This window comes from Ammodytes marinus (genome assembly GCF_949987685.1).
Source record: "Ammodytes marinus genome assembly, chromosome: 16".
In the NCBI taxonomy this organism is placed as follows: Eukaryota; Metazoa; Chordata; class Actinopteri; order Uranoscopiformes; family Ammodytidae; genus Ammodytes; species Ammodytes marinus.
In genome coordinates this window covers 11,306,768-11,331,061 of record NC_137220.1, presented here as the reverse complement: position 1 = coordinate 11,331,061, position 24,294 = coordinate 11,306,768, and the positions used below count along the sequence as shown (strand labels likewise).

The 24,294-nt window shown below is 40.6% G+C and overlaps 1 protein-coding gene across 1 annotated transcript; it reads left to right on the top strand.

The window, feature by feature from the left end:
• Nucleotides 1-1,410: 1,410 nt before the first annotated feature.
• On the top strand, nt 1,411-23,884 carry LOC307263017 (SH3 and cysteine-rich domain-containing protein 2-like; the record flags this gene model as incomplete). Its single annotated transcript, XM_080044036.1, has 11 exons — nt 1,411-1,497; nt 10,205-10,556; nt 12,882-12,976; nt 15,017-15,101; nt 17,574-17,692; nt 18,721-18,808; nt 19,012-19,112; nt 19,239-19,327; nt 21,283-21,334; nt 22,839-22,976; nt 23,786-23,884. 11 exons carry the CDS (start codon nt 1,411-1,413, stop codon nt 23,882-23,884), a joined length of 1,305 nt encoding a protein of 434 aa, XP_079900162.1.
• Between the last annotated feature and the right edge of the window lie 410 nt (nt 23,885-24,294).

Sequence of the window (24,294 nt, the reverse complement as noted above, 5' to 3'; positions counted from 1 at the left end):
GATAACACAGGCTCTCTCTCCCTTTGTCTTTCTTCTTTTCTGTTACCCACCCACACGCAGAGACTTTTCTGACGGCTTAGAGCAAACTTTGATGTCAGCCTTGGGTGAAATAATGCAGATGGGGGGCGGGGGGGGTGTAACCACATGTAGAAGGTTCTCTGTATCACACTGAATAGTGCAGAATTAGCATTGAGCTTTTTTTCAAATGTCACTTATTATCTTAACCCTCCATGTTTTTTTGGTTTTGCTTTACCTTTCACAGTTTGAAACAAAAATCCGAGTCGTGACCACAACCCTACTCATTCATTCTCTTTAATCTGGAGTCTAATATGAGTTCTGGTGGAGGCAATCAGCAGAAACACACCCCGGGAGGCTGGTTAAGTCGGGTAGATTGCATTTGAAATCAGAGCTTGGCTTCCAATCGTCTGGTATGGGTCATTTTTCTGCTAAAGGACAAGATGACTCATATCAAATAAAGGCTGCAGAAAGTTATGCAGCAACACCTTTCCACCACCCACTTCTTGATTCACTACAACAATATACCTGATTTTGCTTTACATATTTACTTTATATGGTATCACTTGAACTAATAGTGTCTGGTGACTTTACAGTGACATGAAATCCCCTCAGCCTTATAGATCAAAGATGTAGTTTTAATATATCTATGGTAAATGTAAGTTTGTGTCATTTATTATGAATTGTTTTGATGGAACTTACAATCATGATGTTATAACATATCATAAATGATTTGATTTGGACCTTCTTAGCCACTTTGACTCATACATATGCAGGGATCTGGACCAGGCAATGAGAAAGGAAGGAGCATCTGCTTTTATTACAAAGCCTCATCAGCCCAAAGATTAAAATAAATAAATACATCTCTGTTAGTGAAATGTGAGCTATTCTATATTTGGGCTTAAAATACGCCTCCGCCCACGTCAGTGAATCCTTATTTAGTCCAAATGAATCCTGGCTGAGTTGTAAAAATTGCCCCAATCATGCGCCTCAGACGCATGGGAAGGCGTGCCTCAGATTGCGCTTAAATGTAAGTCTGTGCAGTGGAGAGAGGCACAGTTCACTTTGGATGTACACCTGGCCAGCGCCTTCCACAGCACACGCTTTTTGTTCGGATCTTATCATAGGAAGATGATAGTTTGATGTTTTGCTCTTTTTTTTTTACACCGTGGGGACGGTGTTGTGCCACATTGGCGCCTTTCCGTTGCGCGTGGAGAGCAAATGGCCATAAGGCGTACACCTCGCAGCGCGCACACATCCCTGTAACGTGGATCTGTCACACTTTGACAAGCTTTCTTATGGCAGAAGAACTGAAGAATTCCTACCGACGGGAGACAATTTGATGAGTTAAACGTTTTTGATCTTTTATGACTTAAACGGCTTATCACGGAACCAATGATGATTGAGAACAATGAGATGGAGATCGACGCGCAGCTTCAGCGCTGTCCAAGCACCATGTCCATCCAACCGACTCCATCCAAGGCAAGTAGCCACGGTTAAGAGCTTTGTTCGCTAAACTAAGCACAGTCATTTCTGTTTATACAAAGATCTGTTTTACTTGAATCTCTCTAACTAGAAGAAATAAGACTTAAATTCTAGCCTTGAACTTTGCAGAGCAGTTTCCTCAACATACTGAAAGGAAAATGATTTCGGCTGAGGTTCTTTTTTCTTTTCTTTTTTGTCACCTGTAATTAACCAGTTTTGTATTCCTCTTCTTACTCCACCGGTTTACGTTGTGCTGACAATATCTACACACGCGTTGTACTCATCATGACTGCGTCACTATAGTGTAATCGCAGACGTAAGGTCTGATGTCACTCTGTCTCTCCTAACCCACTTCCTGCACACACAGGCACACTATGTTTGGAATTTATAATATGCAATAATTGTTTCATTAACAAATGGGAATGGTTACAAATGCTTTAACAAACCATTTTCTTGTTTGCTGTAAGAAAGTTGATATTGTAATAAGCATGAATAGCCACTTTTATTTATATGTGCATTTTGAGTCTATATATGCAGTACCTGTTTCTGCACAGGCCTGCCTGCCTTGAGTGCCCTTACAACGCGTCCCAACCATAGATAGTATGTAAAAGGTCCTAACCCCATTTTCATTTGTTGACTTGACTGTATAAACAAAGATTTCAAGGGGCTGGCCTCAAATTGCACTAGCACCGCAAGCTTTCTTGAAAGGCTTTTAGGACACTTGATTCATTATAGGCCCAAACACGCCATACAACTTTCCCTGTGACCTAACTCTTGGTCTCTATACACCTCGTTTCTCCTCTCTCCCGCCCTGAAGCTAAGAGACAATCGTGCACAGCATAGTCAGATGCATATGTCCAGCTGATTGCCTCTGTGCTCCGTATTGGAAGCAATTTGTGAAAATCATGAAAATTGCCATTGTTGAGAGATATTTCAAATCCCCCTCTCCAGTGTAGTCCCCTTCCAATTCCCCATTCTTCACTCACCACCTGCTGCTATCAAAGAAAATTAGGCGATAGTCTGTGCCAAGCTGATTTGTATTCACATGATTCATTGGTCACTCTGGCTTCACCACATCACAACCATTCATACTACAGACTTGACTATTTCATCATTACCTCGGCTCTCATCTCTCTATTGTTTTCACCAATTGATTGCCAATACACTGGTTGAATTACAGACGTCTGAGTAAAATAGATTTCACTTTCACATTTGTCCCTCATGCATCAATGTCAATTAAAAAATATGTAGGAATCTATTAAACCTATCGGATCTTATAGGAGAATATTGATGTTAAATGTGCAGTGTGTACAAGGAATTGGCAATTTTCAGAACAGACTTGGTAGAAATGGAATCTAACATTTATAAGTATGGTTTTAATTAATGTAATCACTTGAAGGTAAAAGTGGTTTTTCTTTTACTTCCTTTAAATTAGTGTTTTTTAGGAGCAGGGCCTGCCGTTATGTTTCTCCCATAGCACAGATAGGACAAACTGAACGGCCTTACACCTTTATGGGTGTCCGCTGGAAATGCACCTGTTGGAAGACAAAGAAGAAGTACTATAGAATACAAAAAGCAAAATCAAGTTCTCCTCATTACATGATATTGTGGAGATACTTGAGGCAGTGGTGGAGGCATAGATTCTGTAAAGAACGGGAGATGATGCCAAAAAAATCCTTTATTACAAACTATGTCTGCTTGGCTCTGATATGCCTAACTGTGTTCCCATGAAATTGAAAAACCACACACATCAACATTCCACCCACATCAATGTTGTACACTTAATCAAGACCAATCCTAAAAATAATAATAATAATACAATCCGCCGCAGGCTTTAATTTTGGAATTAATCTAATCAGACACATAAATGTGTCCCCATGATGTTTTTAATTAGATAAAGATGACGGGGGAGAGAGAGAGAGAGAGAGAGGGAGTGATTTGACAGATGCTCCTTGAAACCCACCAGGAGCACATTTCCCCTCAAAGATGGCTATCAGAAATCAGGAAACAGAGGCAAACAGTGCCAGGGGATTGAGAGGAGAGGAAGCATGGACTTTCTCCCGGGCTTTAAACAATGTACTGTGGTCTTTTGCCAAGGCTGGCAGCAGGAATGTGTGAGTGCTAGAGCAGATGAGATGCCTGGGCAGTAATCATTGGCCAATAGTGTCCCTCTTTGTGGAGAGTTGTTTGATCTATCTGGGGCTGTTGATGCTTAGGGGGGCCTTCACTGTTATAAGTATGCAGGTGGACCTATTTTTATCCAACATGAGTGCACCAGACAATCTCTTAACCAGAACCTAGAGAGTCTGCTCAGAGATTGAAGCCTTGAAATACGAGACTTTAAAAAATACCCTATACAACATGGCTTTGGAACATTGGCCCATTTGTCCTCCTGCCCATTTTGTGAGGAGAGAGAGAGAGCATCATGATTCACATGATGACACACACACACACACACACACGGACACACACACACACACACACACACACACACACACACACACACACACACACACACACACACACACACACACACACACACACACACACACACACACACAGAGTTGTCTTGGTGATAAAAGGTGACTGGCATTGCCCACAGTGTGAAAATGAGAACTTGTTGCAGCTCCAAAGCGAAATGACAAGTAGTCATAAACCACACTACACATTACATTTTTGTGGCCAAGATATTCCCTCTGGTGCTTCATACTAATACTTGAACACACAGTAGGTTGAGTGATGGTAGCTTAGTCCAAAGTTACACAGCTTTGGCAATAAAAAAAAATGTGTTTTATACTCATTCAGGCATTTGTATTAAATATAGAGTACATGGGAGAGAAAGGTGTCCTCGAATGGAAATGCACCAGAGAAGTTGCAGTTGTATGCCATTGTAGCTTGGCAATAATATAGTATGATTATTCAGTGTCTCCCTGTGACTCACAGAAAAAACCTTTTGTCAGTGTTGTGTGATGTATGGTGTACATTTTAATAGCGAAAGAAACAACAAAGAGTCCACAGTTAATACCAGCACAATGAGTCCTTGAGCTAATTTGCCATAAGCATTCTACGATGCTCAAAATTGTAATGCTAACATGCGGAGGTTGTCAACTTTCTTATAGGAGATAAGTGAGAAAACTTGACCTGTTGGTGGCTTTGGAATTACCAGGGCAACATCAAAGTAGAATTAGTCCTGCCTGTGCAAAATTTCATGCCAATCCATCCAGTCATTTTTTTGTTGATATTTCACTCTGAGCCTAAGTGGTGGTGGACTCACCGGCTGACGGACGGACATCACCATCCCTTCAGCCACTGCCGTTAGCTTATAGCTAAAGCCTGACACCTCATTAAAGTCTCTCTTTATCCATTTAAAGATAAGGGACAGGAAGCTGCAGACAGGCCGCTAGGGCTTATTGCCTTCCGTAACAAGGTGCATCTCTGACACTCTGGACTCGGCAGACTCATCAATTGAAAAATGTATTTGGTTTTATAATGCACACACCTGTTACACAAGACACTGTCAATTTATGTCCCAGATGGATTGTGCAATGAAAATAACCTTCCCATATACCTTACAAAAATGTGCTTTATCTACATATTTCCCAACCTTCCTTTTATTGTTTGTATTGTGTTATCTTTTATGGAATGTGTGTTTCTTACCAGCATTGATGAAGAGAAGTTGCATATCGAATCTCGTTGTACTAGTGCAATGGCAATAAAGGATCACATATTGTATTCAAATACAGTGCCTCTGCATAGAGAACACCGAAGTGTTGCTAATGACTCTGCTGTCAATTCACTGGGCTCATCTCCGAACATCTCTTTGAAGCCTCCTTGACTTAAGATGACTTCTCATCTTATTATAACTTCACTTTACCTTCAGATGAACGGGAGATGACAGAGATTTCAGTGAGACGAGTGGATGAGGAAGGCTGTGTGTACCAAGGTCTTCATTAATTAATGTAACACCATCACCGCTGTGATGTTTATTAATGTGACACAACAGGGAATGGTGTGAGCTGTTTTGAAATAATGAACAGTTTGAAGGCTACGGGTATAGCTAAAAAAATATCTGGCTGTGTGTATTTGTGTCTATCCCTGATGAAGGGAAGAAAAAGTATTTGTTATGGAGATTTTGTGTTTCATCACCACCGTTGCTCTTTCAAAAGCCCCCCCCCCCCCCCCCCCCCGTACAAAACTGACTGCCACTGTGTTTTTTTGCTTGAGGTGTTTGTGAAAAGTAATTGGGTGAGCCCAAATGGATGGATGATGAGCCGCCAGGGCAAAGCTGCATGGCGGGGTTAGCTGAACGAGGGCTAAGAACTGCAGGAAAGTGGTTGTAATCCACGCTACTTTCATTTCACACAGAGCCCTCCTACCATTAAACAATCATGGGGAGAGCTGTGAAAGGAGTGTATACGAGCAAGCACATTAACGACTGTGTGTGTGTGTGTGTGTGTGTGTGTGTGTGTGTGTGTGTGTGTGTGTGTGTGTGTGTGTGTGTGTGTGTGTGTGTGTGTGTGTGTGTGTGTGTGTGTGTGTGTGTGTGCCGTGATAAGGACAGAGCAATGAAAGCAGCCTGTGATTATGCATCTCTTATCTCCTATTCAAAAGGGGAAGCTGCCACTGCCAGGCTGCCGTGCATAATGACAAACTTTAGGCAAGCTGGGGAATGTTGGGATGTGGAAACTGGTTCAGATAACGTCCTGGTTAGGATGAAGACTTAAGCTCTTTACCCACGCTTTGCTCAGACCTTTTATGATTCAGCATGCGCTATATTCCTTGGTCTCTGCCTTTGATCTTTGCCACCTTTTTGTCACTCCAGAATAAAACTACCTGCCTTTCGTTTTACCTCTGTTTACAAAAACTATTTGTTTCCTTTTTTTTTTGACATCATCTGCCCAAAACGTAGCCACATGGTGAAGGTGTGAATAATTAGATTTCTAATTTTCCTCATATTTTGAGGGTGTTAATTTGCTCTAAAAGTGACATATTTCACTGATGACCTAGAATTGCATTTAGCTAGGAAACGGTGTCTTTCAAAGTCCTGTTAACACCGATGTTATTCCTCTCTATGGACTGAAATATCCTCATGTCAAACCAGGTCGGACACGGTGACAAAATAACTCATTGCGCACACTTTTTTATAGCCAATGGGCGGGTTAGAAAGTGGAAATTACAGGCCATAGGGAAGGACAATATTGCACTTATAGGTCACACACATGCAGTTTGTGTACTAACCTTGACACTATAATTTAATACTTTGGAGTGGGAAGGTGGAATGGTTATTTTTTTCCCAATTTCTGCTGTCATTCTTTTATCATGCTGCGTACAACACAGTGGAGAATCGCATAGTTCCGGACCAAACACAGCTAGCGCTAGAACTAGACATAAGAGACATTTGGAGAAAAAGCACAAATCTATCCCTGCTAATGCTATAACACCTGGCCACTCTCTTTATAAAGACACATTTTTATTAGAAAGACAAAAGAAAATAGGTGAAGAAGGATCCACACATCCAAGACCTTTTCACCGAATACCACACTGATAAGGGTTGAGGGAGTGTATATGTTTGACCTTTACAGCCTTCTCTACTGGGCGAACCATTTAGAACAGTCCACTAGTCGTATTTATGGCCACATTCCCAGTGGGACCATGAGCTCTTGTTGTTCAGTCTTGACCTCTAGACAGGCTGGAGCATCCCACATATATCTCAGTCCATTAAATCCTGATGGAGGGAGGAAGAGCCACATATTTGGATGAAATAAAAGCTAAAACATTGAATTATGGTTGCTCTAAACCAGCTGTCCCTCTACGGAGCATTGATTTTTGACATTTATGTTTGTTACATGAGAGAACGGCCGACAGGGGGTTTGGTATATATGGATCGAAAGATGTGAGAATTATGGGGCTATTACAGGTCCGCTGAGACAGCTCGTCAAAATGTGGCCTGCAGCAGTGTGATTGGTGGTGCTTGAGAAATAATGACTGTGTAGGTGCTTGTAAATCTAGCCGACATTATGCATTCTACATAAATCCCTTTTTAAGAGACAAACATTTAGCAGGCTGACCCTAACCCAAATGTTTATTCGGCAGCTAATTTTTTCCCCCCTCGGTTACTTGGCTGTGCTTGAGGATTGGAGCAGGAGGAGATGATGCACATGAATGGAGACTGTGTCAACTGATGACCCGAAATTGAGCGTGGTATCACAATAGCGTTGACCAACAAGTTTGACGCAGCTCAGCTAATGTGAAACGGCAGCTAATGGGAATGCTTTTTAGGCTTTCGCACACAGACAGAATGATGAGATTATCTGTAATTGAGACATGTGCTCTCGCCGGAGCTGTTAAACCAGCACACAGCTGCACTGATTGAGAGAGTGCTGCTTAAGACTGTGATGGTAGCTACACAGAAGTGTTGTAATGTGTGTAAAAGCATTGTACCATTGACAAACATTATTTAACAATGCTTTGAATAGGCATCCTTCGTAAATTATTTTTAAGTTGTGAAGGTTGATTTTAGTTAATGTCTTTGTTAGTTGTTAATGTTTAAGAAGATGAAGCTCAGTTTGCAGTTGTCATGAAATGTTAGATTCCCAAAAGAGCAAGCTATGTGAAGTTTAATACATTCTTTCAGGAGATTTCACTTGAGTCGTTGTCAGCGGGACTTAAGGCTTGAAAGAAAAAAATAAGAAAAAGGGATGTGTGCCGTTTGAAAGAAATAAGCTTAGATTAGCTGCTAAAGTAACAAGTCAATTCATATAGGCCAGGAAGAATTTACCTCAGGGGATTTCCAATTTATACAGACTATGACATCCCCTGCCCTTAGAGGCCCACTAATTGGATAAGGAAAAACTCCTCCCAAAAAACGTCAAAGGGGTATCACATAACACATTCTGTGAACGACCTGTAATCGGCTGATTTGCATTGTGCTGTAGATCAAACCTAATTGGAGGAAAACATTAAATAACTATACAGCACAGACACATTCAAGAACCATAAAACTGTTGAAACCACATATATATCCTCACCAAACAATTGCATCCACATCTCCCTCAGGCAACAACACTTGTTATGTTAACTGCCACAGCTATAAATTAATACATTTTAGATGAGGAATTCTGAATATAGCACCATGGGTAAAAACTGGATAAACAGAGACAGGAACATACTGTACGTCGGACTTGTAATATTTTCTCAACCTGTGTCTGTCGTTAATAAAGATAAACACCATTGCAGCCATAATAGTAATATATTGTACAGGTATATTCTATTTGTCTCCCTTGCTTGCCTTGATCAGCGTAATCTTATGTAGAGAAAATTCAAATATACATTTTCAGGAAGCATATGGTGTCTCACACACACACACACACACACACACAGACACACACACACACACACACACACACACACACACACACACACACACACACACACACACTTTTGCTTCTTGTGCTCCTCCACTCCCTGTGTCCCCTCAAAAACATACACAACCACACACACACACACACACACACACACACACACACACACACACACACACACACACACACACACACACACACACACACAAACACAAAGTCGAATAGACAAACTGTTTTCATATCTTGTTCCCAGAAGCGCAGAGCTGTAAACAGCCTGTCCCTGTAGAGTGATTATGTTTGGTGCAGGGCAGATTGAATGCAGAAAAGCGGACAGACACACACACAGAGTCTGTGGCCTACTGATTATCTGTCTGCTTGTCTGTCTGTTGATCCATTCTCCCCCTGTGACACGGCCACGCCCTCACACTGCTCTCCCGCTGCCACTGCATGTCAAGTTAAATAAATGGCCATCTGAGGGAAGGGTCCGGAAACATGCATTTATCCGGCGCAATCAATGCTAGATGGAGCCTTATAGACGTGACAGTCGCCAATGTAACGTTTTGTTATCTGATTGCTCTGCTTTTAAATACAGCAAGAAGCAACCATCAATTCTGTGGCGAATCAATACAGCCAATAAGATCCAAGCATGGGTGATTATATCGATTCATAAATGAGAGAGGGCTCTACAGTTTCATATTATTGCATGTAGTTGGTGTGTGTGTTTGGCCCTTTTTGCAGGATCAATTGATCCAATGAGCAGGGTCCATCGGATTAAGAGCCTTGAAGAAAAGGCTTTTGATAAATGACGAGGCTGTGTGAGCTGCCGGGTGTCGGTTCATCACAGTAGCAGTCCTATCACCACCACCAGGGAAAATGCCATTTACACACAGCACTCTTTAATGTATGGCCATGTAGTGGATTCTCAAAGAGAAAAGGCTTATCTTGTTTAACCATTAAACTCTCAAATGCACACACTGCCCTGTTCAATTTGACTGTGCGAAGGGTTTTGCCTGGTCTCACTGAAGGGAACAAATAGATAGCTTTTGCCATATGTTTCCTTATGAGGTGATATTGCATTTCACGAATCCCCCTCGTCCCCCCATGGTCTACAGAACAGGGAAGAGTGTTGTGTTTATGAATGCCGGTAATATTGCTGTGTGCTGTCCTGAGGCAGTATTGAACATATGTTATTGCTCCCTCGAATGTGGCGCGGCAGCATTCTTGCTTGTGTTGTGTTTATTCTTTGTGTGATCTCTTTTTTCTCTCTGCCAATGTGTGTGTGTGTGTGTGTGTGTGTGTGTGTGTGTGTGTGTGTGTGTGTGTGTGTGTTTGTGCATATGCAGCTCCAGAGAATGAAACGCTCCATGTCCTTCAAGACCCTCATGCGCAGCAAAAGTGTGGAGAACTTCTTCCAGAGGTCCTTCGACGCCCGCCTGCCCCCGGATTTCATCACTGACCCGCCCCCCCCTTCCCCACCTCTGCCGCCCGGCTCCCCTGTCGTCGGCGGCGACCGTTCGCCCTCCATCTCTCCATCGTTAAGCCCCAACCTCTCCATCTCCTCCTCCCACTCTCCTTCTCTGAGCCTCTCTCCCTCGTTACCCTGCAAGCCGCCCCAGCCCCAGATCACCCACTGTTTCCAGGACCATGTGTTTCGCAAGACCACCAACTGTCAACACTGCAAGCACATGATAGTGGGTAAGGTGCTAAATCTTTGCCCTGCACCGGGTTAGCTTGACATTTTTTCGTTAACAGGACATCTCTAGTGCAAACTGGAGAAGATTTTATGAGGACTATGTGTTGAGCAGAGTCTACAAATATTTAAGGCATAATTTTACAATTTTGTGAAATACACTTCCTTTTGCCTTCTTGAGTTAGACGAAGAGAACAAAACCACTCTCATATTTTCTAAGGCATATAATAAGGCTACAGCCAGTCAAGAGATAGCTTAGCTTATCAAAGTCTGAAAACAAGACAAAAAAATAGTAGTTACCCTTTTAAAAAGAGTAGTTTACCTTTTTAAAAACGGTAGTTTACCTTTTTAAAAAGGGTAGTTTACCATTTAAAAAGGGTAGTTTACCTTTTTAAAAATGGTAGGTTAACTACTCTTTTTTGGAAAGTTAACTACTCTTTTCAAAAGAGTAACTACTCTTTTCAAAAGAGTAACTACTCTTTTTAAAAGAGTAACTACTCTTTTTAAAAGGGTAACTACTCTTTTTAAAAAGGTTAACTACCCTTTTTAAAAGGTTAACTACTCTTTTTAAAAGGTAAACTACTCTTTTTAAAAAGGTTAACTACCCTTTTTAAAAGGGTAACTACTCTTTTTAAAAGGTAAACTACTCTTTTTAAAAAGGTTAACTACTCTTTTTAAAAGGTAAACTACTCTTTTTAAAAAGGTTAACTACCCTTTTTAAAAGGGTAACTACTCTTTTTAAAAGGTAAACTACTCTTTTTAAAAAGGGTAACTACTCTTTTTAAAAGGTAAACTACTCTTTTTAAAAAGGTTAACTACTCTTTTTAAAAGGTAAACTACTCTTTTTAAAAAGGTTAACTACTCTTTTTAAAAGGTAAACTACTCTTTTTAAAAAGGTTAACTCTTTTTAAAAGGTAAACTACTCTTTTTAAAAAGGTTAACTACTCTTTTTAAAAGGGTAACTACTCTTTTTAAAAAGGTTAACTACCCTTTTTAAAAGGTAAACTACTCTTTTTAAAAGGTAAACTACCCTTTTTAAAAGGTAAACTACCCTTTTTAAAAGGGTAACTACTCTTTTTTTGTGTACCTTATTGTAAAGTGTTACCGCACATTTTGTTTGTCTAAAAGCATTAGATTGATGGGTGCTAGAGGGGGAATCATATCATATAACTCTCCGCCAGAAAGCAAATAGGCATTTCCCCGAATGTCAAACTATTCCTTTAAAAGGCAAAGTAGAAGAAAGAATAAACATAATCACAGAACAGAGTCTCTTGTTTCAAAGAAAAAACAAAGATGAAGAATCTTTTTAAATCATCTCATTTTGCGGCCTGTTCTTTTTACACTAAAGAAGATTAGATTAAAACTGTACAGTATACAGTATGTGGCAGCTCTCTAAGTGTTTATTACTGTGAAGAAACCACCCGATTATTAACAGAGATTGCCGCTGTAGTTCAGTTGTGTGACACGCTTTTATCTGTCATTTGAGGTTTGCATGAGTTACTAGCCACCGCTGGTATTTCTGCTAAATCTACTTCCCGTCAGCATGATGGATTACATTCTCCAACCTGCTCCTCTGCCTTTTGCGTCTGTGCTGGGATTTTCTGCATGCATTGTGGGTTTATTTATGTAATGCATCAACCTCGCTCTCTAGCTGTACTCTTCTCTCTGCAGTCCCCAGACACCCTATAAGCCTCTGTCTCCTTGTTACGCTGACACAGTAGAATCCATTTTCTCTCTTCAAAGTAATAGCATTGCTTTTTTTAAGCTGTCCCAATTTGTTAGAATGTTGTTTCAGCTACCTATAGCGGACCTGTCGATGCGATTCCCCCCGTCTCCCAACAAATCCACCATTCGATTTATCCGTTCAATTAGGATAAACAAGAGACTCAATGCCACAAATCAATTGAAGACGTTCAATATTCAAATGGAGATTTCTCATTTCTTAACAAATGAGGGGAAGAAACATCTCAATACTAAAAGGCTTTTTGTCAAAGAAGCAATTGGCGATGATGAAAAAGCAAAGGGGTACCTAATGCTAAATCAACTGTGATGGAAATATCTCCAGCTGGTTTCCAATCTCTCCGGGTTGTTGTTTTGGAAATGGAACAGTTGATTATGAAGCTGTTAGTGTCAATTCTGCGGGGATAGCTATAGCTTGTTAAACCTGGCGACAGCTCTTGATTACATTCTGTACCTGTGAAGTCCCCTTTAGTAGGTTAGCACCTTTCTGCCTGTTGCAGTTCTACGGCCTGCTGTGTATTTCTTTGTGTGGCTGCCTCCAAGTCTGCGTCCTCTACTCTCATTCTCTCCTTTCCGTCCCCTCTCTGCAGGAAACTCCAAACAGGCTCTTCGCTGTAAAACATGCAAGATGGCTGCTCACCTGTGGTGCACCTCGGAACTATCGCAGCAGCTGTGTCACGGGAAGGTGTGAACACTCTCATCTCATAACAGTTTTTTTTCAATATAGCCTAGTGTTGGGCATTATGCTCAAACTATTCTATCATGGTATAAGTCATTTCATATCACGGTAAAGGTCTGTATACAGTATAACGATATAGGCCTATATTTTTATGCAAATTCATTGAATTAATGGTTTGAAATAACCATACTGTACTTTCATCACATATGATTATTTTGTCTTTTTATTTGATTCCATACAAACAAGGAACTGGTGCAAAACAACAGAGCAGTCTGGCTTCAGTCAGTCCTACAAATATCAAAGAATCACACAAATATTTATTCTAAAGGTTATCAAAAGAATAAAGGACAAATAATAACCTATTTGTAAGATTTACATGTAAATATGTATATTTTTGCCGTGGTATAAACAGTAAGGCCAAATCTAGGTAGATACATTTCTACAGTCACACGGAATATGTATATCGGTGCCCAACCCTAAGATAGCCATTGACTGAATGTCTTGGTTTGCTTTCATCTGTGATTTTTTTTTGTAATTTGGCATCATCTTTGGAGCACCTCTAAAGTTGACTAACTACAAATATTATTTATTCTCTAATCTCTACTCATGATAATGTTAGTAGAGAAGCAAAAAACGCAGTGTGTCATGCAGTAGTATGTACACATAACACTGGAACACTTACTATTTAAGTCAAACTTCTGACAGAACACAGATGCTATGTTAAGGGCAGGGTACTGTTTTCAGTATGTGTGTAGTGCTGCTGTGGTTGAAACAAAAATAGTAATTAATCATGTTGCCTTCCCTTTTGGAGCAGAAACAAATGGTGAATATATACCTTCATAACTCAACCTGATATGTGTGTAAAACGTATTCAGTAAATCAGTAATCCACAAGGATCAACATCCTGACAACTTGGGACCAAAGGGTGGAATTTCTGGCAAACAGCATTTTAAATTCTATGAACACTACAGTCTTCATCATCATGGGACTTTGTGCATGTTGAATTTGAACACTGGGTAAAGTGACATTTTTAGAAGGTGAGTGTAATGCAGTAGGGATGGATTTCAGGCAGTGATTGTTTCTTCTTTGTCCTTTATGGTGGAGGGCAGATGACATTAGCATGCAGAGGCGAATGTTTCAGAGAGCCACTTGGAAAATTTCAAGAGCACTGTATTTAAGGGCGCATTTCAGTTTGAAAGATGAGCACAGTGGCAGAGGGAGGGAATTGATGAGGGCAGGGACAGGTAAAATATATTCGGGCTGGAATCTAGGCATCTTTACAGGAACCATGATATCACTTATTACTTTTGTCTCACAGAGTGCTCCCCGCTACAACAAACATATGACAAACTGAGTGGCTGATTTGCAAACGAAGACAAACCGCTATCTCAGTTGAAACACTTAAGTCTGCCTAATTTAGAGTCAAATTGCAGTTGTGCGGACTAAACATGCTGAATCAGATGTCCACGCTTGTACGCAAGCCGTGCACGCAAAATTAGTGACAGAGTGAATTCATTGTTCATAATGATATGCAAGGAGAGCTAACACTTTGCTTCAGGTTGTGATTCAGTGCACAGAAATTAGCGCTTTCAAAAATGACATCCCTTAAAGATGGAGTCAGCGATTCTGGTGAACGCTTGTTGACGAAATCACCTTCTGTCAAAATCACTTTTTGTTTAAATCAATTAAAAATTGCACGATTTGCTACCTGAAATAAAATCTGGTGTTAACACACAGCCTAGGCTCTGTAAACTGATGTGTAAAAAATGGATATGTAAACAAAGGGGCCCGTCTTAGCTAGCAACATGCCTGTTTACAGAGCCTAGGCTTTGTATTGACACTGGATTTTTTTTCAGCGTGCACACACAGTACAAGCAAAATCGTTTAGAGATATTCACTTATTTTGACAACAAGCATTCTCCAAAATCTCTGACTACACCTTTACAATCCCTACATTGAGCCTGTTTCCCATAATCTCAGCCTATAAACAGGAAGTCATGGAAACTCAAAACTACATCCCTCTACTTTCTAATCTCCTCCTTATAGTCTGGAGCGTTCAAGCGAAACTTCAGCTCGCCGATGCTCGTCAATGACCAATTGTCTGTCGTCAAGGAAGTTCAACCAAGCGAAGGTGAGCATACCTGAGTGTCTCTGTGTGTGCGTGTGTGTGTTTATGAGTGAGTGTGCAGTGCACATGTGCATCATTTTGTATGTACGTGTCCCCATGTGCTTTTGTTTTGTGTAGTTGCTCTTGTCTAGCCCTTTTTGGTTTATTTTTTTAGATGTGTGTGTGCTTGTGCGTGTACTGTAATGAAACCAGAACTGTTCCCATCTCACCTGAACAACCGAGGGAGCGTGAAGTGGAAAAATAGAAAAGAGGAAGAACAAATTCAGCTTCTCTTGGAGGCTGATGGACGCTCTGCACCCTGAAAGTATGTGAATAAATATTTATAAGTTCCAATGTTTATGTTTTTGTATCTCTGTTTATGATTCTTACTGTATATCCCTGGACTGATGGAAAGTATTAATTTATTGTCTTGCATTACAGCTTGTATGTTTAAAGCTTGGTAAATATTTAAATGCCACCTGTTTTCAGATTAGTCCAAGTCCTAACTTGCTCTTTGTATCATATTATCCACCATATTTCACACACAGACATTTTTTTTTAATACAAATCACATTTACTTAGTGGAATATGGGAGCAAGCAAAGCTAAAATGTCCTTGTTGACAAGGAACAACTGTGTTCAGACCCATTGGCCTTATACTAGCTGAATTTGTTCTTCCTTTTCATCCTCACCTCTGAATGATGGGAGCTTGTTTTTCTCTTTGGTTCTGCCATATCTTTGGGGATGAGCACCTGTGTAGGTGATACAGTCCTTCATCTCATGCCTGGCTGAATCAGGATTAGCACCTCATGCTGTCACTTCCTTGTACCATCCACGAATCATGGTACAATTAACCTACAGCTAGCGCTATCACCCCGCGAGCTCAGCCCCATGATGCCTGGGACTCTGCCAGGGCCCCGCTGAGACCGCAACCTGCCAAAACTCACAATCACACATTGCAAAGTGTCCCCATAATTATTGCCTAACAAAAGTCTCTCCGCATTGAGCTCATGTTTATGCACAGAAATGTTGGATGGGCAATTTTTATCATACATTTACATACAGACTCTGTTATTTCGATTGGTTTTGGCAGATCATTTTATTGTTTATGCTTATGAGGCTGCTGCAGGAGTGCATCACATATTAACTAATGTTTCAATTTGCAATCTATAGCAACAACCTTTTTAAATACTGTTGACCTACCAAATTAAAATGAGGTATAGAATGATTTGTTTATCTGTTTAGACGAGAACAACTGTATTAGTTTAATGGTAACGAAATGGAAGGATTTATTTTTGGCTTTGATTCAGACGGACAGGCTATTTTCAGGAAAGAAGACCCCATTTAAATAATGTTATTTGAGCTCAAAATGTTTGTCACTGGTCAAACTGGGGTTGTTATGGAATGGTGCAGCTATTAGTTTGTCACAATAAATCAGTCACAATCAAGTCACAAGAGCCTGTGGTTAATACAAGTAAACAAAAATACACTTATGAATCCATGTCACGTTTATAATTCTCCTTCCTCCACTGCAATGAAAGCTTAAGGTAAGAAATAATTACAGTAATTCTATGGAGTGGATTAGAGTCTTTGAGGGTGGCTCTCTGTTGTTTACTCTCTTCCCCCTTACAATTAATTGCTCTTTGAACAAATAATTCCTTCATTCAAATAGCTTAAATCGATTTGATGCACCTGTAAATACTTAGTGGTCCCAATAAAGAAATTCATGCTGCAGAATTTCTGTTTTTAGCATTCCTGTATACCATTTAAATCTCTAAAGAGAGCAGGGAGGCGCCGACGTCAATATGAAACCAGAACCACTTTATCCTGTACAGACACACACACAAAGAAAAAATCTCATTCCTAACTTCTTAAAAATGCTCAGCTAGCACCACCAGGCACTGTCATCTGAATGAAATGTAGAAATGGAGGCTTTTAGAGGATTTCCATATTTTAAATCTCATCTCGTATTCCCTTTCTGATGAACTTCAGCGTCAGACATATTGTGGCGATTGAAACTAAGTCAGACATCTCTTGCCAATAAGTAAATGTAAAAAAATGAGTCAAAGCACATGGATTTATTAGAATGTCTCGGATGTGCCCCATAACTTTTGGCTGACGTCCTTTTCTCAGAGATAAAGTGGGTCACTTTGGGCCGGGACTGACTGTGTTACAAAATTTAAAATTAGATTTCTCTGGTCTCTCTCAGATTAGCACAAGCACAGAAATAATGATGTACAAAGTTAATCTGATGTTGTAGTTCCCCATTTTAGTGTGTGTGTGGAACTGTTTCTTAATAAGAAACTAAATGTATGAATTTACATAATTGTAAATAAGTGAACATCAGCGTGCTAAGCGGTTATGAGTTTTATGAAGATGGTGTGTGTGTGTGTGTGTGTGTGTGTGTGTGTGTGTGTGTGTGTGTGTGTGTGTGTGTGTGTGTGTGTGTGTGTGTGTGTGTGTGTGTGTATGTGTGTGTGTGTGTGTGTGGTTTCAGAGGCTGTGCGGATGATGCGTGTAGACCCCGTGTATGCCGCCTTACGCTTCGGGACGTCCTTGGCGCAGATGAGCCGCTCCAGTTTTGGCAGTTTGTCAGAGTCACCAACACGCAGCCTGGTATGACATCATCACGCTGTGGTCGCTGGGTAGAGGACAGCTGCTGGGTCGTGTTTGAGACAAAATATTTCCCAATATCGATTACTGTTAATTTAGCAGGGAGGTAATGATATAATCGCATACAGCAGTGATGTGTAGCACTACACAATGATCCCCAATCTAAAAGTCGGCCCACCAATACTGTAGACATTTTCAAAATCATCTAACAATATATAAGAATTGACTGAAAAACATTTCACAAGCTTTAAATAAATCATTTAAACTTTTTTGGGATATGTCAGTATATAATCACTTTCTGATGGAGATTACAAAAAGGAGAGCGATAACTCCTCGCCTCTCTGTGTCTTTAGTGAATATGAAGATACAGCAAAGAGTGGGTTTTCCAGTTAGCCTATAGCTATGTCTATGTAGGCTAACACATTTGTCCTATCAGTACCTCGTAAGCTTACTTTTAAATATGGTTTTGTACGTTTAATACAGAAAAAAACGAAATTGGAAAATAGGCATTTTTTTTATCAGGCCAACTATATGGGCCAGATGATTTCTAGGTTTCCTGTCTTTTTTTCTTTTTTTTGCTTAGCCCGGCTAACCAACGTCTAGCCTAATAGAGTTCTATAAATATTCTAATCTAACTCCCCGCCAGAAAGTGAATGGCCTAAGCGTTATTTACAAAATGTCAAATTTAGCTTGAAAGCTGTATAGCTGTATTTTTTAAGGTTCCTCTGAAGTCTTACTTGGCTTTTGGTGAAGTGTTATAATTGAGCTCCAGGGTTACATCTAGGAGCATCATGGATGACTGGCTTCTGTGCGTCTGCCCATTAAAAGCCTTGACGAATCAGTTTGCAACATCTCCGTAAACCTCTCAAAACTACATGAAAATAGGTCATGTTAGCGGCTGCCTTTACACTACTGAATTGATCTGTGCTCTGTGCCTTCTGAAGTGCCGAGAAGAAAACTGTACTTTTACCATCAATTCTCTTTGACATGCTAACATATCATTATTTTCCCTCTCTATTTCCTTCTTTGACAAGGAGGGAGGTGAAGACATGCAGCAGAGACAGAGCAGCATGGAGGAAGAGATGATAACTCAGGAGACAGGGGGTAAACGCTGCTGTGGTGTCTGTGTCTCACTCTATGTCTGTGGTTTATGCATATATGTCCATGCCTATGTGTGTCAAGCAAATGTGATGTTTACCTGTGCTAGCTGCTCAGTGTGTGAGAGATTTACCGTGTGTGTGGTTGTGAAATACCTGATAGCATAAGTGTGTGGGTGCGTGCCCTACACCGAAAAAAAAAATAAAAAATAAATGTGTCTCCAGTCCCAGACGTCCCTATCCCTGACATTGAGATTGAAAAGGAGGAAGAGGAAGAGGAGGGCGGCGAACAAGCTGAGATTCCTGCCGAGGAGAGCGCTGTGAAGGTACCAATTTTATTTCTTTATTTCTATTCAAATCTCAAATCTCCGTGTGCAGACTGTCACCCCTTGTTGTCCTTTTCCTCAAGTGTTTATTTCGGTCTGGCCTGTCCCTCCCTTCCCTGTGTCCAGGTGCCCAAGCGAATTGATGTCCACTCCATCCACACCTATGTAGCGCTCTACAAGTTTCTGCCTCAGGAACAGAATGACCTGGAACTGCAGTGAGTAAATGCATTTCAATAACCGTGTGTGTTTGCAGGTGCAGAGTGTGTGTGTGTGTGTGTGTGCGTGTGTGTGTGTGTGTGTGTGTGTGTGTGTGTGTGTGTGTGTGTGTGTGTGTGTGTGTGTGTGTGTGTGTGTGTGTGTGTGTGTGTGTGTGTGTGTGTGTGTGTGTGCATGCATTTTCTTTCTCTGTGTTTTGGTCCATTTCTGTGTCTGGCCTTGGCCGCCCCTGTTTTTTAACTGCAATATGAAAACGTCCCCACCATCTGCAGCTGACGGTGACAAGGAGCCCTAAAGGACGACTAATTATAAACTCAGAGCCAATCACTGTCCTGCTTATAGAACTAGCAACGGAGCTGTATGTGTTCCCAACAGGGGAGAGGATAAAGACATTGAGAGATGAAAGGACGGACAGGCATGAGGGGAGATGGCATGTAGAGCTAAAGATTATCACAGGCAGAGAGATTTTTAAGTAAAAAATACATGAGTAAAAGCTCTATTAGATGAAGGAGGAAGAGGAAGGACAATAAAGAGTATAGAGCAGTAAAATGAGGGTGTATGTGTGTGTGTGTGTGTGTGCGCGCGCGCATGTGTGTATGTGAGCGCGTGCTTGCGTGCAGGAGTGTGTGTGTGATAAATGGTAAGGGGATAACTTCACAACAGGTAGAGGTAGAAGATCCATGTGATTGTAAGGAGCCATCTGTGCTGTGGTTCTGTGTGTTTGCTGCACAGTACATGTGAACTAATAAAAGCATTTTGTGTCTCTGTGCTTCTGTCAAGGTTAGACAAGGATACACTGAAGAAGAGAAAAACTATGTAATAGTGTAGAAGTCAAGACATATTCTGTCATTCTGTGAGAATGAGATGAGCTCTGCTGGTGATAAAGATCACTAAATCTCCATTGCTCTGTCCAGAATCTTGTCCGGAATCACTTTTTCTTTGCTCTGAATAGATTTGTAGACAACCACTTTTTGAATGCACTATTTATGTTATGTGAAATGTGCCCTCTCTATAACACACTGAAAAATCCCATAACAGAGCAAAAGAAGCAGCAAAATAGGAGCGTGTTAATACCGCTGTACAACAAATGCCTTCAAACTATATGCAAATACTTACACAAAATGGCATCTACAAGTTTGTCAGAATCTGGCTAAAGACTAGAAGTAAAATTTGACTGTATCCAAAAAATTTCAATGGCCTGTTTCATTTCATGGCCATGATTGTTTGAGATACGTATATGTATCTTTCCCTAGTTTGGAAGTTAACTGTTTGCAAACGTATGTGTATTTGAGCGATGATCCTGTTAAACAGTATAGTGGGAGCAGATGCAACACAATGACAGAGGAGAATTCGGGACAGCAATTTGTCCCTGCGTATGTAGGGCACTGGGTACGCTTTCTGTGTGTGTGTGTGTGTGTGTGTGTGTGTGTGTGTGTGTGTGTGTGTGTGTGTGTGTGTGTGTGTGTGTGTGTGTGTGTGTGTGTGTGTGTGTGTGTGTGTGTGTGTGTGTGTGTGTGTGTGTGTGTGTGTGTGTGTGTGTGTGTGTGTGTGTGTGTGTGTGTTGTGCGAGTCAGAAAGACTCACCAAAAAAAACCTAGCAGCATCATTAGCATTCTGGCCAGGTCCAGGCTCCAACCTAGTGGGCTCTTAACAGTCGCATCTCATGAAGACCTTATGACTTTGGCTTGAGCTGCTCCACAAAGAACATTTTAAACCTCACAGCTTTGTAACCATGGGTGCTGCAACAGCTTTCAGGGGCAGTAGGATAATATAATCTTTTGTGCTCACACTCAACTCTTTTTTTTTTCTTGCCCCTCTCACTCTCTTTACCTCCTTCATCTTCCCATTATGTACCCCACTCTCGTCTCCCCATTCCCCCTATCATTCTTCACCTCCATGACCTCCCCTTCAAGCCTCCTTGTTTTCATATTCTCTTTATTCTTATCTCCTTTAGTCCTGGAGATCGGGTGCTGGTCACCGACGACTCTAATGAAGAGTGGTGGAAGGTCGGTAATAATCATTTGGAAATATTGTTTGTCCTTTGTACTGCCTGTTGACTGACTATGTGATCTATCTATCTATCTATCTATCTATCTATCTATCTATCTATCTATCTATCTATCTATCTATCTATCTATCTATCTATCTATCTATCTATCTATCTATCTATCTATCATCCATCCATCAATCTTTCTGTTTGTGTTCTTGTGTGCATAACGTGTATTTGAGCACAGAAATGTGTGTGTGTGTGTGTGTGTGTGTGTGTGTGTGTGTGTGTGTGTGTGCCTCTTTATTGCACGCATGGTGTTCATTCAAGTCTTCAAATCAAGCCTGTAATGTGTAACACCTGCTCCATCGTAAACATGCAGCCAGCAGACAGGAATAGAACTTCATTTTCTCTGACAATTACCCAAGAGTTTAACATAATGAACTTGACATGTTGTGATCTCGAAGAGGTCTTTATCGACTCTGCAATGAGCGTCACTCGCTCCCAATGGAAATGTGTGTGAGTGTTTCAGTCACAGGAAAATTAGGATGTCCCCACACTTAGGTGAAGTTCGGTCTATGTTCAATTAGTGGCCTATATTTAGTTGCACTTATGCAGCGTGAAGGGAAGCAGCCGCCATTTAACACCTTCGATCAACACTGCCGCTCCAAGGAACCTTAACATTCTGTGTAATTTATGAGTCATCTGTTCCTAATGTATTGTTTGTGAATCCCTTAAAATAAACACATTTTCCCCGGGATACAGGGTGATAAAAATATTTCTACATAATGAGGTTAAATCAACCATCATCTGTTTTTACTAGCAAACAAGGCGCCCTAATCTGCTGTTACTGTTTTCATCGAAATACATGGAAAGGAAATCTGACATTAAGGGGGAAGCAATTTCCTGTTTGCATTTAAAAACAAGTATTACCTTAATTTGCCAAATTTGAGTGTTCTGTTTTCATAAGTAGTTTCTACACTAGTCCCAACGGCCATAATCATTTGTCACTGCACAGACAGAAATGTGTTGAAGTGTGTTGCTGTCCGTCTACCTTTAATTGCCCATTGCTAGTCTGAAAGGAGAAAGTGATTTCGAATGAGAATGGCTCTTTGGAGCACCTTGGTAGACGTCTATTTTTTATTATTATTTATTTATTTCACCTTTAAAGTCACTTAGTCTTATTTAGGTAAGGAGGGCTGGGAGATAAAATGTATTAGACGTTAAAATTAGAAAATTGCCCTTTGATTCTTGTGCTTTTCTAGAGAGTGAAAACACTGAAACGTATAATTACAGTAAGTACAGAAAGGTTCCACCTGTACTTATGTGTCAGTCAGTGACTCATTTCCAGCCTTGACAAATGATTAAAAAAAACTGTAGATGTACCAATTCAGTACTTTATAAACATTGAATATGAGGTGAAATGACTTGAAGTTGATATCGCACCATGTAATCTGCAAGTCATCCACGACACCCAGCTACATTTGAAGTGTTTGATTGAACCATCATCCTGTGTTTTTCAGGGCAAGTGTGGCGACAGAGTGGGCTTCTTCCCTGCCAACTTTGTGCAGAGGGTCCGGCCAGGAGAGAGAGTGTGGCGGGTCGTACAGGGCCTCTCTGGAAGCCGAGAGAGAGGACACATGGCCGTGAAGGAATCCCAGGTATACATCAACTGTCATACGTTTAAATGACTTATTTTGAGCTTTTTCCTTTCATTTTACTATAGCTTCTTCTACCTTTGATTTATGTGTACACTCCTTGAAGACAGTACATGGTCAGAGCATGATCTAAGAGTTGGCACCAAAATGATCACTGTGTCTGTGTGTCAACAACATAAGGCTTGTTATTTCCAAGATTAAGGCTTGCACTGACACCCTAGTTTACATTAAGAGGTTTCAGTGGTCAGACAATCTTCTTGTATTCACAATACTATACAATTATATAAATGAGTGTATCTTTTAATATTATGCTAATATTTGTTAAGCATAAATTAAGCTGAATAACTGTAGGCAACTGGCATTCCCTGCCAGCATGGATGGATGGATAGATAGATGGATGGATGGATGGATGGATGGATGGATGGATGGATGGATGGATGGATGGATGGATGGATGGATGGATGGATGGATGGATGGATGGATGGATGGATGGATGGATGGATGGATGGATGGATAGATAGATAGATAGATAGATAGATAGATAGATAGATAGATAGATAGATAGATAGATAGATAGATAGATAGATAGATAGATAGATAGATAGATAGATAGATAGATAGATAGATAGATAGATAGATAGATAGATAGATAGATAGATAGATAGATAGATAGATAGATAGATAGATAGATAGATAGATAGATAGATAGAGTGATAGTTTTTTGTCAGGTAAATATGGTCCTATAATGTACATATTCCAGTATGAACTTTACAGACAAAAAGCCACCCATGTTTGTCTTCTTCTTCTTTTAGATCTGTGTGGGGAAGCTAGACGAGGGGGAGGTGTTTCTGAAGCTGAGCAGTGGGAAAAAGAGAGGCTTGGTCCCCGCGGATTCCATAGAGGAGATCTGAGGCTCTTTGTGCACATCAACAGCCTTTCACTTCTACTTGCCCCTGGAATTCACACATCTTCCAACTATCACCGTCACCCTAAGACCCTCCCCTCCTCCTGCCCTCGGCATAGTGACTTTTGCAGCCTTTTTATTAACCTTCCTGACTAACTGAAACCAAAACAAAGATCAACTGGACAACTAACTTGGAACCAGAAATGGACACATGGTTTCCAGTTGAATTGGTTAATTGTCTAAAATAGTGTACAGTAAGTGTGCAGTTAGTCCTGCTCCTAAGAACGAACTGTTTTCTTTGCAGTCTAGTGTTGCTATAGGTTTATCCTTTCAATACAACAAAAAAAATCAATGTTTAGATAGATAAAGGGTGTACGAGTCAAACATGTGTATATATTTGCCAACTGCCGGTTCTCC